Source organism: Peromyscus californicus, unplaced genomic scaffold (genome assembly GCF_007827085.1).
Source record: "Peromyscus californicus insignis strain IS unplaced genomic scaffold, ASM782708v3 Scaffold_5__1_contigs__length_169319896, whole genome shotgun sequence".
In the NCBI taxonomy this organism is placed as follows: Eukaryota; Metazoa; Chordata; class Mammalia; order Rodentia; family Cricetidae; genus Peromyscus; species Peromyscus californicus.
The window spans coordinates 92,841,468-92,855,278 of NW_026294573.1; the positions used below are offsets into that span (position 1 = coordinate 92,841,468).

The 13,811-nt window shown below is 44.1% G+C and overlaps 1 protein-coding gene across 5 annotated transcripts in view; it reads right to left on the reverse strand.

Annotated features, from left to right (window-relative positions):
- The window catches only part of Znf462 (zinc finger protein 462), a 140,857-nt gene that overhangs the window by 59,732 nt on the left and 67,314 nt on the right, over nucleotides 1-13,811 (reverse strand). For all 5 annotated transcript variants that reach the window (XM_052715237.1, XM_052715234.1, XM_052715238.1 and 2 more), the window contains exons 4-7: nucleotides 13,002-13,166; nucleotides 10,772-10,875; nucleotides 7,531-7,649; nucleotides 3,928-4,119 (exon numbers count right to left, since the gene is read on the reverse strand). In XM_052715237.1, the coding sequence (XP_052571197.1) occupies nucleotides 3,928-4,119; nucleotides 7,531-7,649; nucleotides 10,772-10,875; nucleotides 13,002-13,166 (580 nt within the window). The remainder of the gene's footprint in view (nucleotides 1-3,927; nucleotides 4,120-7,530; nucleotides 7,650-10,771; nucleotides 10,876-13,001; nucleotides 13,167-13,811) is intronic.

A 13,811-nucleotide genomic window follows, 5' to 3' on the forward strand; every position in this document is an offset into this window, starting at 1 on the left:
GTTACCTTAAAAATGACCCAAATCTAAAAAGTTCACATAGCTCATTATATTTTTTTACTAATAATTCACAAAATCAAAGACTTCTCCATTGGAGGGGTATTATGACTAAGAGTTCTTTGTGTTTTCTCAGGGCTGCTACCTAGGTGTCGGGCTGAAGAGCTCACCTCTCTCTCCTCCCTTTCTCTCTCTCTAGTTCATTTTACACTTAGTCTTAGTGACTACTTTTTGATTTAACAGTCTCATGGTAGCTAATTCCTAAAGCAAGCAATGTCATATAGCAGAACTGGATAGACAGAAGAAATCATTTGTTTGCTTGGTTGGTTAGTTTTGGCCAGGGGAAATTCAAGGAGGAAAGAGGCAGGACATGGCTGAATTTCCAATTACATATCCACTGCTCATGTCTTGTGCAGCTTCTCAGGCCTGAGCAAACCTCATGGCTAACCTCCATTGGCCTACTTTCTTTGTTATTGTATAGCTGTGCCTGGACGCATTTCTCTGGCCTGAAAGCGGAGACTTGGAAACAGCCTGATAAAAGCCAGTCCTATATTTTATAAGGCAGGAGAAGGAACACAGTAAACACATCCCTGCGGAACACTTCCCTTTGTTGACAACCTTACTGCCTCCCCTTAATGCATTGTTTTGAATAGTGAGTGAGTGCCATTTCCCATCATCCAACACACAAAACCAATACCACACAGCCGTCGCTTTTCCTCCCAACAACTGATCATGCAAAGTATTTAGAGGATTCATGAAACATGTCAAGACTGACAGCTCAGAGCCCAAGAGCCCTGTGGAAGCTCAGAACAGGTGTGTGGCCAGGCAGCTGGGGTTGAGAGCTGCCCTCTCTACCTCCTACCTCCCAACTTCACTGTCTCAGCTCCACCTCCCTCCCTTCACTGCATCCCTCTGGGTTAGGATTGAGAAGCGCCTAGACAGAACCTCCCCTCTGGACCGTTTCCCTGTGCCAGAAAGAACTGGCTTGTTCTCAAGATAGCAAGCGCTTGCCCACTGCAAAACAGCAGTGAGCATGTCAACTCATTTTACTGTCATCGCGCACGAGGGATTTAGATAGCCAAGGACATACTGGCCATTTCCCGGGGTTTATGGATCTCCACTCCCCTAGGCCTGCAACACATTTTTGGTTCATGTGTTCACAGTGTCCTGGCATCTGCAAGTGTGGGAAACCCTAAATGAGAGCCAATCGCCCCACAGCTTCTCCCTATTAAAATGTGCAATTGGATTTCACATGTGTGTTTCAAACACCATTCAAAGCATGATTTACAGGCTACTGTCTAGCCCCACAGCTGTTTTTCCATCCTCCAGACGGAGCTGTTTCTAGGAATCCACCACGAGCTCCCTGGCAAACAGTCCTCCTAGCGTTAGCGTGGGCCTCCTAAGTCATTCCTGGCCGTGCTAAACAATGTGAGGTCTAACGCGGGGCTTTAGGAGAACACTTATCGAATGCATAAACTATTACTTACTCTTTCCACACAATTATTCCTTCACAAGAGCAGTCTATTTGATGCCTCCTTTCTGTTCACCCCACGTCCTAATCAACTTTTTTTGTCATCACATTAAACTAATCGTGGCTGGCCCTTGGATATGGGTTATTTATATATGTTAAAAACAGTACAGGTCCAAGGAATTTTGTGTGGGTCTCAGCAAATGGTTACCACCTAGAGCTTTTCACAGCAAATGTGTCCTTTCTCCAGACAGAAAACAAAAAGCACCACTGCATATAGGAAATTATCATCCTGCAGCTGTGTGCTACAGTCACTCAATGTCAGACCGCCCTGTTGCTGAGACACCCACCCCTCTCCACAGTCCAGCTTCTAAGACTCTGACACCCCCCTCTCCTCCAAAAATAAATAAATAAAAAGGTTAGGCTTCAGGCTGGGGGCTGTAGTAAGCTCAGATGCACATGCTGATGTGTTCTAAGCATTTCATTTTTGGTGCCTGCGGGCCAGAACAGCCTTGTGTTTATTTAGGGCTTGTCTGTGCCTAGACCAGCTTGTAGCCAGTACAGGTTCAGAGAGTTGGCAGAGCCCAGCTCTTTTTAGCCTAGGTAGAAAAGAGTGAGTAAGTAGTCTACAGGAACCCCTTATCCTGGGACTGAGACCCGGCTGGTGAGGGAGACAAAGGAAGGTTTGATATTGCGTGAAATGTCCCAGGAAAAAGCTTTACTGGGAATAGTATGTAAGTAGATCGGTTTCACCCAAATGGCTGCAGGAGTATAGCTTCCATTTCAGATTAAAAAGAAAAACAATTAATTAAAATTCACATTAATAAAAACCTTACAATTTAGGTCAAATATGATTTTGTCCTCTGGTCACAATATACTGCAGCCTCCACAGGGCCAGAATCTGAGGGTGAGAAGGGTAATTTCTCTACTCCTCCATGTGGACTCTCAACCACTGTAGTCTGGGGACTCCTACTACAGCCACACATAGCACCGACTTCCTTCTGCAGTGTAAGCTACAGTTGTGTGGCTTGTGTGCTCAGTCCCTCAGAGGCAAAAGAAGCCTCCTTGTTAGTCAGAAGCCCTTAGTTCTCGGTGCTGTCTACACTCAGGGCTTTTTAGTTTCTTTGAATTTTGGTCTCAGGGCTTACCTCTCTGTTCTCTCCTACTCACAGACTTCATGAATAAAGATCCTTAATTACTGTTTTGATAACCTGAGAATTAGTCTATGTTGACAAGTTGGACTATCAGAGTCTCGGGTCACCCTGACCTCTCCATTTAAGCCCTCACGTGAATAAGCCCAAATCCACACTTGCCGTAAATGGAATCAGAGACCACAACTATGATCAAAAGATGAAAATCACAAAAATAAAATGGCCACTCACCGACACTTCCTGACATTATAGCAGCCATTTTTACATGCGCACCTTGTCTCATTAATCTCTCCGGACAAACAGCTGAGGCTTGCATATGTCATTATTCAACCTCACATACAGGAATAGAAAATAGGACTGCCTAGGGAAACATGACTGCCAGAGGGAGACTGTTGAAATGCAGGCCTTTGTTCCACTTTCTACCTGCTCAGCTCCTCCCAAGGATGGAATGGCAGATCCTGGGAGAAAGGCCTCCCGAAGCTGGGAGAACCATAGACCACAGCGTATACTGGCTCAGACACACTCCAGGAGGTATCACGCATCAGAGGAGGAGGGAGAAGCTTCAAGCTCTCATCTACTCTCATTTCTCCACTAAGCATCCCGTCCTACAGACATTCTGGGAAAACTGATTGGTCAATCTAGGTTCCATCAAAACAAGAAGTTGCCCCTTCCCTCCCAATGCCATGCCAACTGACTGGCCCCAAGTCAAGACTGCCACTTTGGTCACAGCGCCAGTGAGCGAGCACATCTCTCTACATCTTCCTGCCTGTCTTTTGAAGCTATGACACAAGAGAAGGCAGTTCTAACCCATTTGCCAATTAATGCTTCCTCGACAAACTTCAGTTATAAGAAAACACTGTCACCCCTAATATATCAGGTGACCCACTCTGATATGAGTACCCCATTCATTCGCTTTTCCCTTCTGTTCTGAGCTTCGGTTAGCTTACACAATTGACACTCCATACACCTCACAGAACATTTTCTTACAAAAGAGGATAGTCATAAAAACAACAGATAGTCCATCTTGTATTCCATTCCTGTCTCACTAGAATCCACCATGGGAGAACCCAGCACTGGTGCATCCTACCCAGCATGATGCTTTTGTTATTATTTAATATCCATGGACATTATTACCAGGGCATCATGCAAATGCAGAGTTTGCACCTCTTCCTACTCCAGTATCTAGAGTTTTCGTATCTTTTCCTTCATTTGAACCATCATATTTTCACGTAAGAATTTCCTCTAGGAAAAAAAAACTAATCCCAGCTCACCCCATGGGACATGGTTGATTCCATCTTAAGAACCCATTCTTACCATTCGAGTCTTCCACTTCTTCAGCTGGGGTAGCCTTTTGAGAGGAGTGGTGGGCGTGTGAGGACAGGAGACTGACAATCCGTGGCCGGGGAAGGGTCAGGGCTTTTCCGTGGACCTTGAGAGAGTGTTCCTTCAACTGGCTGATTGTCATGGTGGAAAATGAGCACCAAGAACACTTGTAGGCATGTTCACCTAGAAGGAGATGGTGGTGAGGTAGAGAGGAAAGGTGGGAGTCAGGAGAAAGAGGGCTAGAAAGCAAAACCACACTGTTAATTGGCTCCCTCTAGAGATGCGTTCTAAGGGTGCTTGGTCTAGAAACCCTCCGGGGTCAACTCCCTGCCCATTCTCACAACCACAGGTCCTATGTTAGAAGCCCTGACAAGCTCCATGGTAAAGACATCTGTCCCGTGTGTCTCCTGTTCTGCCTATAACAGGGCAGCTTTGGGATGGTTCCCACCCACTGTGCTACCTAATTCAGAAAGGGGTTCTGCTGAACCACATACCTCCTCATCTGACACATTCGTAGCCATTTTCTCCCCACATATATTTGGGGCTGAGGTTAAGCTCATCATGAAACCCCATTTCCAATCTAACCAACAGTACAAAAATGGAACATTGCTTTAGGAGGGAGAATTATATGTGTGAAGCATAAGTGAGAAGGGGCCCGTGGATATTGTTTTCAGCATTCAATAAGTAATACATTTAAACTGAAATACAGCACAGAAAGCCATGATCAAATTAAGACAAGAGTATGGCTTACCTTTGCTGTAAACCAACTTTCAAGTTCATTACATTTTAAGAATGAAGGCTGTCAGTGAGTTTGTCTGATATCGGACAGATATACACTAGTCTGATCAATCCGGAAATCAATCTCATTTAGAGTAACAACAAAGCAGTTTGGTCCCCAATCTAATAACCCTACCCCTGAGAGTCTCTATTAAGAAAATAGCTTACAAGCCATAACCCTAGCGTTTGAGCTAAAGCAGGAAGGTTGTGAGTTTGAATACAGCCTGGCTACAACAGCAAGATACTGTCACAAAAAAAACCCAATGAGCAAGGAAGGGAGACAAGGAGAAAGGGAGGGAGGAAAGGAGAAAGGAGGGAGGGATACACCCTTAATACAGAGAAAACTTCATTTGGAGATTAGTATTATTTATAAATTGGCAAGGTGGATCAATGGGTAAGGCAGGTGAGGGCAGGGCTCACGACCCAAGTTACAATCCTGGAACCCACATGGTTGAAAGACCTGACTCCTGTAAGAAGTCTTCTGACTTACACTTACACTTACACTTACACACACACACACACACACACACACACACGAAATGGCATACACACAGAAAATATAAATAAACAAACTGAAAAAAATTACTATTTATGCTGGAAAGATAAGGAACAACCTAGATTTTGAAACAAAAGAAAACAATTAGACAAACATAGGTACATCATCTTGATGAACCACCATTAAAATAAATTCTTGAGAACTTGTAATAAAACAGAAAATTAGGGATGAATTGAAACATAAAACATACGTTATACACATTATAATCACAACTGTGGAAAATGATTATAGAGAAAACAGTTGACAGTATCAAATATTAATAGTAGCCTTTATAGAATAGCATTATGGATGACTGAAGAGAGGCCTTTTGTTTTCAGATTTCCTCCAATAAATATGTACTTTTAAAATGTATTTTCTTAAAGGTGGTATGTTGCTGTGTTCCTGAAGCTTAGCTCAAACTCCTTGACTCGGGGGTCCCCTGCTTCAGTTGCCCAAATACAAGAACTATAAATGTGTCCCACTGTTCCTGGATACTTCTAAGTTTATTTTTAAGATTAAATTTAAAAACCAGAAGACATTACTATCCTCATTAATTTTTTAAAGGTTTATTGTTTATTCTTACTTATTTGTCTCTGTGTGTGCCTACATGCATTTATGTGCACCACATGTATCTAAGTGCCCACTGAGGCCAGAGGGTGTTGAATTCCCTAGAATTGGAATTACAAATGTTTGTGAGCCTTGCTATGGTTACTGAGAACCCAGCTCAGGTCCTCTTGAAGAGCAATAAGTGTTCTTAACCACAAAACCATCTCACTAGTCCCTCACAGTAATGTGAGTTTGGTTACATTACTCTTGCTAGGTAGCTATGAGTTCATCTCACAACCTAAGAGTCAAATCCAGATTATCTGCTTGGTCCATCGTACCACTTAGCTCTAAAGCACAACAGAGTGCCAGGCATGAAAACACACACTTGTAATCCCAGAACTGGTGGCTGAGGAAATAGGGCGATTGCAAGTTTGAGACCAGCCTGGGCTAGACAGTGAGTTTAAGGCCAGCCTGAGCTATATAGCAAGACCCTATATATAGACAGCAATAAAAATAAAACAATCAATGGAGAACAGACAAATTGAGAGACATATAGCAAACATATTGCTTTCTCCAAGCCAAGGATCTCTCAGTGGCTCAGAGCCACATCAGTGCCCAAGCTCCCACAGTGTACTGATAGCAGAATTATATTGCTTTTATTTTCTTCTATTTCTTCTCACAAATTATTGAGCACAAGGAGGCTAGGCAGCTAGATCAGCTCTAAGAACATGCACTCAGCTTAGTGCTTTGAAGTTGCAGTATCTGGATTGTTCAGAGACCTTCACCTGGGCCAAAGCATTCACCTAGCCCCCAACCGGTAAAAATGCTTTTTGACAAGGCAGAAGTCAATGAGAAAAGCTCACCAGGAGTCTGTCCCTGCTGAATAATTTACAATCTACATGGAGTATTAAAAAGTAAGATGAACTCTGAAGCTACTGATTCCTTGGACTTTAGAAGTTTCCCAGAGACATAAAAATACTATCAGAAACAAACCTACAGGATCTCCTTGCTCCAGCTCTGATTCCCACTGGGGGCTAGGAGCAGTTGTGTTGCTTAAGCAGTTTCATGGCACTAAAACAGCTCAACAGGTCCAATGCTCATGAAGCAGAGGAAAGATACTGGATATGAGTGGGTGGTAAAAGTGAAGAAGCAGGCTCTGGGCAGCTTCTGCAAGACTGTTCAGAGTAAAGTGCGACAAAAGGCGGAGAGGGAATCACACACACCTACCCTTTTGGAATGCTGTAGGAATGACTACAAGGATGGCTGTCACAGCTTGGTGCACAGCCTGGGACAAATGCCATGCAGTGATAGAAACAGTACCGCTCCTGGACACTTGTGACTCAAGTGAAAAATCATGGCTTCCCTAAGGGCATCTCCTGGGGAACCTCATGCTTCCTGAGTTTTCTGTTAGCTTACATTCTATCCCAGTTGTTAGTAAGAGTTTTTGTTTTTTGTTTTGTTTGTTTCTTTTTTATAATTCTGTGATCAAGCCAAGATAATTCAGAAATTTCTTTTAAAAACAAAAACAGCATACTCTAAGCTAGTGGTGGCATCAGCCGAACGAAACGTTGATGATTACTTTGGTTTTATGAATAAAATTCAATTTTGCATTCTCTTTGAAAGTGAACATGCAACTACCCCAAGGATAAATTATGCTCATTCAAGGAGACTTTAAGTTTCACTCAAGGCCATGAGATAGCCAACTCAAGAGAAGCAGATCACAAACACCAACTCACCAGCATGGGCTTTAAGGATGTGTGTCTTCAGCCGGCTGTTGTAGGAGGACTTGAAAGAACACAGTTTGCAGCGGAACGGTTTGTGGTGTCCGTGATGGGTCTGCATGTGGCGATCCAAGCTGGAGATGGAAGTAAAGGAAGCCAGGATTAACAACCGCAAACCTTTTCCCACTGCCCTTCTAAGCATCAGACTTCTAAGCTGTTTCAAGTCTTCCCCGTTGTTTTCTAAGGACGATGCACGCCATTACCAAAAAATAAATAAAGAGGCCAAGTTCTGAGAGGAATCATAACAGGAGGAGAATCTGGAGGAAGTGACTAAAGGATGTTTTTAGAAGTCCAATGTGGTTGCACGTAATTATAATCCTGGTACTTGGAAGGTAGAAGCAGGAGTTTCAGGAGTTCAAAACCAGCCTTAGCTATATGGCAAGTTCTAGGATAGCTGCATGAAACTAGAGGGGTGGGGGAGACAGAGAGAGAGACAGACAGACAGAGACAGAGACAGGTCATTTTGGATTGAGAGATTGGATTCATAATAACAGGCATAGCAGATCATGTTTTTTTCTCTTCTCACAGCATGGATCCCTGGAAGATGGTAATCCAAATACAGAAGGTTTTTCTGCCCAGCTAGTGAGAGTGCCTACCTAATTCAGAGAGAGACGGGGGAGGGGGAGGGGAGATAGGGGATAGAGGGAGGTTAGAGGTCAGAGAAATCTAGCAAGGGTTTTCTTTTCTCACATCATTAATTCTACTTTCATCAGGAGCAGGAGGGAAAGAAGAGTTCCAAGTGCATGACCTGCTCACACAAGCTGCCTCGTTCCCAGGATCTACACCAATACAGAGCACAGTGCAAGTGTTTCGAAGAAGCAGGAGTCCAGGAAGGGGCAGGCCGCAAAGCCTTTCTTATCAGTACAACCATGGCTGCCACACATCACTCTTCCAGAAGCAGTTTATGAGGACACGACTTCATTAGAATGAACCCCTAGTACTTCTTAATAATTATTAGTCTGAAAAATAATAAATCTAACCAACAAGGTGTGGGATGTTCTCATTTATACCGTACCCTAGAGATCTACGTTCCATTCTCAATGACTCACGTGGAACTGTTACTGCTTACCACTGAAACACGTAATGTTCTTCTGAGCTCCACAGCTGCACTACCAATTGCCTCTGGACAGCTCCCTCTGGATGTCCGTTAGCTAGCCTGTACTCAAGCCCTCAAGCCGCATAATATACAACCCCAGCACACGTTCCCACAAAACCGATTCTCCTCATTTCTGCAAGTGGCCCTGCCATTCTCTCAGCCAACCAGACCCCAATCTGGATGCCGCGTCTCCTTTGCTGTTTGGCCTTTACTGATTCATTCCCGAAACCAATCCCCTAACTTCTTAAACGAGCTCCTATTATTTCTTTTAAATTGATCTCCCTGGCTGAGCTATACAGTCAGACCGCCTGAGACAGAATTCTAGCTACTTACTTATGAGCTTGTAGCCTCAGGAAAACTATTTAATCTCTTTAGGCCTCACTTTTCCCATCTATAATATGGAGATAATAATGGGGCCATAGCTCACAAGGCTGTTTTGTAAATATAAAGAGGTAATAACTGAAGATACTTAAGATAGAGCCTGCTATATCAGCAGATGCAATAATTATTAGTAATTACGAATATGTTACTCCTTCCAGACTCTTCCTTTTGCCAGTACTGTAATTATAATGCACTAATTCCTGGCATCTAAAGACATCCTAATAGGCTGTCTATTTAGGTAGCCAGGAGGTAACTTCTACTATTCCTTTCACATAAGTTAAGGCTTATTTAAACCAGCAGTTAGGCCTCAGGGAGGTTGACAACTTCTTCGCTTTGGGCCCTCTATTTCTCTCTACCCTGACTCCTCAAACTACACTGATTCCACCTTCCCATGGTATGACTTGACTCAATGTCCGTAATCTATAAAACCCTCCTAACTCTCCCGAGCAGAGGGGGCATTGTCCTTTGTTAAATTCCCCTGAAATCTCTGTTTAAAAAGTGTACCTTATTTTGCCCAGTCACTTTTTTGTTGTTATTCTTTTTCATAAGCTAATCATATCCTGCTCATCTTCATATTTTCCCAAGACATAATGCCAGGCATAAGTTATTTTTTTATTCAAAATAACTTATAGGGGGCCTCTGTGTATTATGCAGTGTGGTTTAATACTTAAGGAACTGAGAAGAATAGCAGTTTTAATGCGGCAGTATAGATTAGATGTTAGGCTCTAGATCAGAATAAAAAGTATGTCATCTATTCTACTCTCCAGAGAAGCGTGGCTTCCTCCTGCCTGCCGTAGTTCCGTCTGTACTTTGTCTCCTTGAAGCAAGCAAACCTCACTCATTTTCAGTCACAACAGAAATAAACAGTAAGCTAGCTACCCTCAATATTCTGCCAGTCTTATGAGGAAGAATATTTATGGGACAAAAAGTTGACTCTTCTCAGAACTACCCAGCCCCTGCTTCTCATCGCTCCAAGTTCCCACTTTCAAAGCTGTGGTGAGCAATGGGACAGGGGACATTGCTGCTTCTTAGCCTTCCCAGATTTTTAGCAATTTTTAAGAGAGAGAGAGAGAGAGAGAGAGAAAGAGAGAGAGAGAGAGAGAGAGATTTAGTCGTGTCCTTGCCAAGGCATGCATAAGGAAGTCAGGCCACCACCTGCACAAGTCAGTTCTCCCAACTTCTCCATGTTGAGTCCTAGGAACTGAACTCAGGTTGCCAGGCTTGGCAGGAGGTGCTTTTCCCCACCCCTCCACCTTGCTGGTCCCCAAGCAACCCCTCAGCATCCATAGCCTCGCTACCTTCCAATGACTCTTTAGTCGTGCGGGTTAACAGGACTCATTTGCCCACTTTAACGCCTCAGCTTTCCAAACAAAACTTGACTTCTTCAAATGATACTTAATTTTCGGCTAAATATTTGGTGGCTCTAGCAGTAAAAACGTCTTCCCTTGGGTAAACCATAACAATTCCACAATTTCTCAATTTTTAAATGCCAACACTGGCCATCTAATGTCATCTCATCACTACGGCTCTTAGTCCCATTTTATAGATGACAAGAGTGAGGGTCAAGGTCTCCCTATATTTGGGGACACCTTAGTGCAGGTGGAAGCCGTGAGCTGAGCTTTCATACTCGTCCGAGTGTCTGTCTCCTGCTGTAGTTTATCTGTCTTCCCTAAAACAACTCCTCCCAATACCAAGGACGAACGACCCAGTGACACTTACTTGTGTCTGAAAGCAGAAACAAAGGAGCAATACTGGCAGCTGTACTTGTCCTCGCGGGTGAACATGGCCAGGGCCAGGTGGCTCCTCTCATGAGAACGCAGCCCCTGCATGGACATCAGGACTCGGTCACATTGACTGCAATGGTATCCCCCCGGCCGGGTTTCATCCTCCAACATTCCATCAAGCAAGCAGTGTCCACCATCCACCCGGCCCACCAGGGTGCCGCTGTCGTCTCCGGCGGCTTCCACTCCATCCAGGAACAAGTGGGAAGGGTCTTCAGCCTCCTGCTAAGAGAACCACACACACACACATGCCCCACCAACAAAATAAATATCCACGGTTACTACCCCAGCTTTCTTCTTTTCCCTTCATGCTCCCAAGCTCGTCAGCATTTCCTGTCAGTGTTCTCTCCCCTGCCTCTCCGGCCACGGTAGAGGAAGGGCAAGCTTGGGTGTCATTTCCTTCACAGTAGTGTTGGTTTGGGGGTGACATAATTTGGGAATAGAGAGCCTGAGACATGTGACATGGGCTTTCCCAGTCTGAAGACAGTTCATTCATTACCAGTCTTAGAAAGAAAATTGAAATTGTGATCTCATCTATTCCAAAATAAAGTTGGATTAGGATTATAGCTCTGATAGAAGGAAGGAGGGGAACTAGACGGAGACAGGTGGGGAGGGGAAGGGAAGGGAGTGGGAAAAGCAAGCTCTAGCTGTGGTGGTTTGAATGAGAAGGGCCTCTGTAGGTTCATATTTTTGCATTCTTAGTCCTAATTGATGAACTATTTTGAGAAGGATCAGGTGTGTCCTTGTTAGAGGAGGTGAGTTGCTAGGGATGGGTTTTGATGTTTCAAAAGCTCATGTCAGGCCTAGTCTCTCTCTCTCTCTCTCTCTCTCTCTCTCTCTCTCTCTGCCTGCTGCCTATGGATCAGGATATAAATCTCTGAGCTACTTCTCCAGCACCATGCCTGATGGTACTCCATCACACTCCCCACACCCACCATGATAATGGACTAACCCTATGAAACTATGAGCAAGTCCCCAGTTAAATGTTTTCATGTATAAAAGTTGCTTTGGTGATGGTGTCTCCTCACAGCAGTAGAACAGAAACTAGGACAATAGCCATCTAAGAACTTTGGGCCATTTGGAAATGAAGCTGAGCAGAGATCTTTGCTCCCTGCCTCTATCTTGCAGATAAAGATGCCACTTCCAAATGAAGGTTAATGTGTGATTAATTCCAAAAGTTAAAGAGCAGTCTGAGTCTTACGTTATCAGTTTTTAAAGTAGCTCTTCGGCTAGGAAGCAAGCCTGGGACACTGCAGTAAAGTACAAGCTATGTCCCTTGTCCCTGGGTTGCCAGTGTTCTCATCAAAGACAACGGTTCAGTGTTCAAGAAAAGATAAGCTTTACCTTCAGAGTAAACAGGACACAAAGGTCAAGAAAGAGCAAATAATAAAAATATATTCCAATATCCAGATGGAAAGGGCAGAAACCTGAATTCATTTCTGTGTTCAGAAGTGGGAGGTACCTAACTGCATTCTAGAAGGAATGGTGGAGAATTAGCTATTGAAACAGTAGCTGCTCTTTGGATTATGATATTCAAAACAGATAGTCAAGTAAAGGTGGGGGCAGAGGAAGACACTGGCTTGTATCATATGGAAAGAAGTGTACAGCAGACAAACCAGGTCTTGAACACTTTTAGTTTTATATTTGATCAATGCCCCTTGCACGCCTCGAAGAACCTAGAAAGAAGAAAAAAGCTGATTCTCCTGAACTGTCACATGCTCAGGCAGATGCCATTAGGAGTGAGGCAGTGGGAGGCCCAGAGGACAGGAGCAGAGCTCACTCAACTCCTCCCACGAGCTCTGACAATTCAGTGACAAGGTAGTGACAGTCAGCATGAATAACGTGACCCCAAGCCTCCTACGTGAGAATGTAGGACCATCTTTGCCCACTAAACTGTCCCCCAGAATCAGAAACCAGATCAAAACCAAACCTGTCCCTGAACAGAATGATGCGGAAGGTCCAACCTGCAAAGAAATCAAAACAAGCCAAAGCAAGCCAAGCATAACTCAAGAATGCCCGCATCCCAAGCCACACTCTGCTCGGCGCTTCAAGTAATGGGTTAATAAATAACTCAGATATGTGCATTCACACGCACACTCACATGCACATGCACACGCACACGATGTGCGCACACACACACACAGGCACTTGGACCTTCCCCTTCTCACCTTCACGGCAGCAGACACAGACGAGACGTTGCCATACTGGACATGCTTCCGGAGGTGGTTGCAGATGGCTCGAAGCGTTGGGTGCACTTCCACGCAGAATTTACACTTGTAGCCCACCACTTTCCTCTCCTTGATCTTTGGCACCTCTTCTAAGTGACCAAAAGGCTGGTAAAATACAGTAGTAGCCATCAGTATACCACACCCTCCCTCAGAGGCAGGCATTTTACTCTTACAGTTTACTGGATATTGTATTTTAAAGAGGATTAGCCAGTTAAAAAACAAAGAAGACAGAGGCAAATATTTACATATATCAACTTCATCAGTCATGACACATTGCCTACTAGACGCAGTCTGTGGAACCCAGTTAGGCTCCGGCTGGTGAGGAGAGATTTCTGTGAAGCCCATAGTCACTGCTCCTAAGTTATCTGGCTTTCAGACTAGTTTTGACTACACAAGTGGAATGTTGCACAGCTATTCCTTTAATGAACTTCTTGACTTAAAAAAAAAAAAATCTATTCCTTGAGATGTTAAGGTTCCTGAAACAAACACTGGAGACCAAGCTGTAGCTGAGAAGGGCTAAGGATACCAAGAAACAGCCCCCAAATGCCTTAGGAAAATCAAGTATTGTCGTCTAACTGGGCTTCAGTATACACTCCTTGGCAAGAAGACATACATAGAAACCACCCCAAACCTCCCCTGGGGAGCCATGGGAGGAGTCAGAGGGAGAAGGGGAGGGGAACAGGACCATGGAGTGGGGTGAGTATAGAATGGGAGATAATCAAGCTCGAAATGCTTAATTGACTTATTGAG